Here is a 4338-nt window from a genome sequence, read left to right on the forward strand (position 1 = left end):
AATGCTCAGGGATTTTAGTTGTACTTAACTAAAATAACAGGCAAATGTTAATTACATCTACTCCATCTTTCCACAAGTCAAAAGTCTCCCTCCATACATACTTTATAGTCTGTTGGATAATTTTAGTAATGTAAACCCTCAGGACCTAAATTTTTTAAACAAATTAAACTTTCTTTTCTGCTCTCAATCATGGAAGCCAGTGGGGCTACCCGGTAGGGGCCGTGCTGGTCCTTGCCAGTGGTGTTGGTCTCAGAGTTCTCAGGGTTGGGTTTCCTGTTCCACACAGTAGTGCTCCAGGGTTGGGTTCCAATTCCAGGGCTATTGTTGGCATTTGTACCCCAGTGTTATTTCCTTCCAGTGTCGTCTGTTCCTTCAGCTCACAGTTCATCTTTCTTCCTTTTTCTTTTTGGGGAGCTCATTGGTACCATTTAAAGTTCCTTATTTTCTTATAAGCCCAGAAATACTTTTCAAAATGATAGTTGTTATAGTTTAACAGGATCTTGTACTGTGGTTTGAGAGCTGGAAAAGTTCTTACATATGACCTAAATTTACAGTATGACTTTGCAAACTAGGAAAACAATATGCCTCGTGATTATCAGCTTTTTGTTAAAAGGCCAGACATGAAATTGTTAGCTGTGAGCATTCTGGATTCCTTAATGGAAGTTGTCAGTTTAGGTGACATAGATTATTAGAACATTCAATTCTTTGTACCTACAGCAAAACTAAGCCTTGTTCACTATGTCATTACTGGGTCCTGGGTCACTGATGAACTTGGGTCTTCTTGGGAAAAATGAAAAACAGGAAGAGCCTAGATTACCAGAGGGTACAGTGGAAAACACTGAGGTGTGACAGCTATGAAACATGGTCTACCCTATGGTCTACAGCTCAGCTTCACTACAGTACAGCAGTGTAGGCTGAAAGCCCTTTTGGAATTTTCTCCAAAAAACCAAACTGCATGTTGATGTTCCTGTGACCAGTTTGTCCTCATGCCAGCTTGGAAGGTACAGCTGACTGCATGCCACAGGAGGAGGAGAGATTTTTCTGAAAACCAGTATTGCTTTATTCTTGACTCTTTTTTTCCCTCTGTTTATTTATCAAATAAATTTTAGGTCATGTTTCCTGATAAGAATTACTTATCTCACCCAAAACATTCTTCCCTTCAAAATCTTGAGTGTCGATTATATTTTACAAGCCATTTCCAAGGATGGCTCTATACAAACTGCTTTTTTTTTTTTTTTTTTTCGGTACCAGGGAATGAACTCAGGATCTTGCACTTGTGAGGCAGGCGCGGTGCCACTGAGTTAAATCCCTGGTCCCCTGAATTTTTTAAACAGGAACAATTGACTGTTAGTAGTTATAAAGTACCTGGCTCTCTGCTAAGCTTACTATATACATATAGACTCATTTAGTCCTCAAATAATTCTAAGATATAGGTGTTCTGATTATCCTTACTACATAGTGAAGAAATGGCAGAGACTGAAATAACCTAAAATCTCACGGAAAGTTGTGGAACTGGGGCTGGTGATTTAGCTCAGTGGTTCCACCGCCTGCCCGGCAAGTGCTACATCCCAAGTTCGATCCCCTATACCAAAAACAAAAAAATAAAAAGAAAGTTGTAGAACTGGACACTGATCGCATGTTGTCTGGCCAGAGTTGGTACAGTGCTCCCTCGTGGCCAAGATCTGCTCCAGTGCTCTGATGATTTGAGTTAAACAACATAATGAAATGGAATATTTGAGGAGAAATAGGTTAAACTACAAAAACACTTATTGCTCTGAGAATAAGCGTTCCAATTTTCAAAATTTTATTATCAACTGCCTTAGCAGCTTGCTTACTAATCTGGTTAAAATAAAAACCCAGTGGGGTGAGGATTCAGCTCAGTGGTTCCGCCACCTGCCTTGCACAAGGACCAAGTTTGATTCCCAGTTTGATTCAAAAAAAAAAAAAAAAACCAAAACACAACAACAAAAAATGCAGCAATTCACCAGCACCATCATCAAGCAGGCTGCCAATCTATCCTTTGGCACAGACCAAGAAGACCTGTAAGGGCAACTCTAAAATAAATAAATAAGTAAAGTAGCTTGTGTCCACAGAGGGTGTACTCACACCCATTTGTCATGCATTCCAGCACCTCAGAGATCCCTCTTTAAATGTCTCTCCTAAGCCAGGTTCTTTTCATAGTCTGAAAGTATGGAACCACCCAAGTGAAACTCCTCTTCAGAGTATCGCTGAAAATAGAATAAAGATGGAGATAACCCAAATCCCTGTTCTCAAATGTTAAAAATATTTTATATTAGCACAAGGAGAGAATATCCTTAGGTATATTCTGTTATGTTCTACAGAGTTTTTGTTCTTCCTTGTTGAGAATTTCTTCCATTTCTTCTGAGACCTTTCCTTTATAGTCATTTGGTTCTATTGCTTTTAACTTCTCTTGATATTCCAGTGGCAAACCATTTTCTTTTGCACCCAGACAAATAACCTAGAGATGGTTAAAACAAATACCCTTTTAGTTAGGACCATAATTTAGTATTCTGCTAATTTATTTGTATTGCCAAAGTCTGAGATATCAGCATTCAGATCACTAGAGAAGAAAATTGACTAGCAGCCATTCCTGCCACAATGAGCATGAATGCACAGGAATTTTCAAATTCACCTGAAGTATCTTCGTGAAATGTCAATTTTAGTCAAAAACATGTTTTGATACAAAGATAGAAATGCATTCTAGTTTCTCTGGTGTGAATAAACTGTAATAGTACATAAGATCCTAATGAGATAACTGACATTGTGAAATGGAAAGAAAAGGTCTAAAGGTGTAGGGAAAGTGGGATGGGTATGGGAAGGGTAATAAGGGAAAAGAAAAAATGTGAGAAAATGAAAAGATGGCAGTAAAGTGGTTGTAAATGGGGAGGGGAGGAGGGGTGAAGGGAGGGCAGGGACAAGGGGAAAAAATGAGAACCAAGACCTGTCATGTAAAGGTACAAGATCCTAACAATGAATGTAACTGTACTGTATCCCTAAAATGTACCAATAAACTCAATTAAAAAAAAAAAAAAAAGAAATGCATTCTGGCAGTCATGGTAGCACAAACCTGTAATCCAAGCATTCTGGGAGGATGAGGCAAGAGGACCATAAGTCCAAACCCAGCCTGGGCAATCTAGTGATTTAGCAAGAGTGTCTCACAATAAAAAATAAAAAGGGTTATGGATGTAGCTCAATGCAAAGGCCCTGAGTTCAATTTCTAGTACACCAAAAAGAGGAAGAAGGAAAAAAAGAAAAGTAAATTTAAAAAAAAGTATTTTACTGTATAGAATTTGCATGACCTTTTTTTTTCTTCTGTACTGGGGATCGAATTTAGGACCTTGTGCTTGGGAGGCAGGAGGCGACACCACTGAGCTAATCCCTGGCCTTTGCATGACCTTTTAAGAAAAATAACATTCTTCAAAAAAACTGAAAGCTGCCAGGGAGTGGGGGAAGCTTTGGTTTCAGACCCACTATTTACTCTTGCCGTGACCTAGGGTAGATGTGCAAGAGTGAATGGTGACTGTGTTCAGCAGCAGCCTCAAGATCTACACCAGGCCAATTACTCTACACTCTATCCTAGAAAGTTCCAGATAAGGCCAAGGAACTGTTACCCTGTACAGGCCATGTCCTGACTGTGTGCCTGCCAACAAGGACCTAAGTTTTGGTTTTTGAAAAAGGATTCTGGAGTCTCTAACCCACATTTTTATCTTCTGCAAGGAGGCTGAGGCAGGAGGAGTAGAAGTTTGAGCCTATCCTGGGTAATTTAGTGACTTAGGACCTTAGCAATAAGATTTTTTTTTTCTTTTTTTTTTTTAAGAGCTGTGAATATAGCTCAGTGCAAAGGCTCTGGGTTCAATCCTTAGTACCACCATAAATAAATAAGGTTTTTATGTGGAATTTAAAACATAAAAAACCTAATTTTTTTAATTGAACCAGGGCCCTTCATGCTGAGCTATATCCACAGCACTGTCCCCTTTTCCTTTTAAATTTATGTTGAGATAAGGTCTTGCCAAGTTGTTAAGTGCCCAGGTTGGGCTCAAACTTGTAATCCTCCTGCTTCAGCCTCCTAGAGTGCTGGGATTATTACCATGTGCCACCATGACTGGCCACAAAACTTTTTTAAAAACAAGATATTCTTTAGTTTATATCAGTGAAAATTAAAAAGGAATTACTAGCCGGGTGTGGTGGCTCACACCTGTAATCCCAGCACTTGGGAGGCTGAGGCAGGAGGATCGCTGTGAGTTCGACACCAGCCTGGGCTACATAGTGAGTTGCAGGGCAGTCTCAACTACATAGTGAGACCCTGTCTCAAAAAAC

The 4338-nt window shown here is 39.5% G+C and overlaps 1 protein-coding gene across 3 annotated transcripts in view; it reads right to left on the reverse strand.

The window, feature by feature from the left end:
• Positions 1 to 2270: 2270 nt before the first annotated feature.
• Ggct (gamma-glutamylcyclotransferase) overlaps positions 2271 to 4338 on the reverse strand; it is a 7559-nt gene continuing 5491 nt past the window's right edge. For 2 of the 3 annotated variants that reach the window (XM_010628309.2, XM_019208060.2), the window contains exon 4: positions 2271 to 2479. In XM_010628309.2, the coding sequence (XP_010626611.1) occupies positions 2330 to 2479 (150 nt within the window). In that variant the 3' untranslated portion in view covers positions 2271 to 2329. The remainder of the gene's footprint in view (positions 2480 to 4338) is intronic. The other variant, XM_010628310.2, reaches the window with a different exon arrangement.

The sequence above is a fragment of the Fukomys damarensis genome, unplaced genomic scaffold (assembly GCF_012274545.1).
Source record: "Fukomys damarensis isolate Sample0158 unplaced genomic scaffold, DMR_v1.0_HiC HiC_scaffold_4, whole genome shotgun sequence".
Taxonomy (NCBI): domain Eukaryota; kingdom Metazoa; phylum Chordata; class Mammalia; order Rodentia; family Bathyergidae; genus Fukomys; species Fukomys damarensis.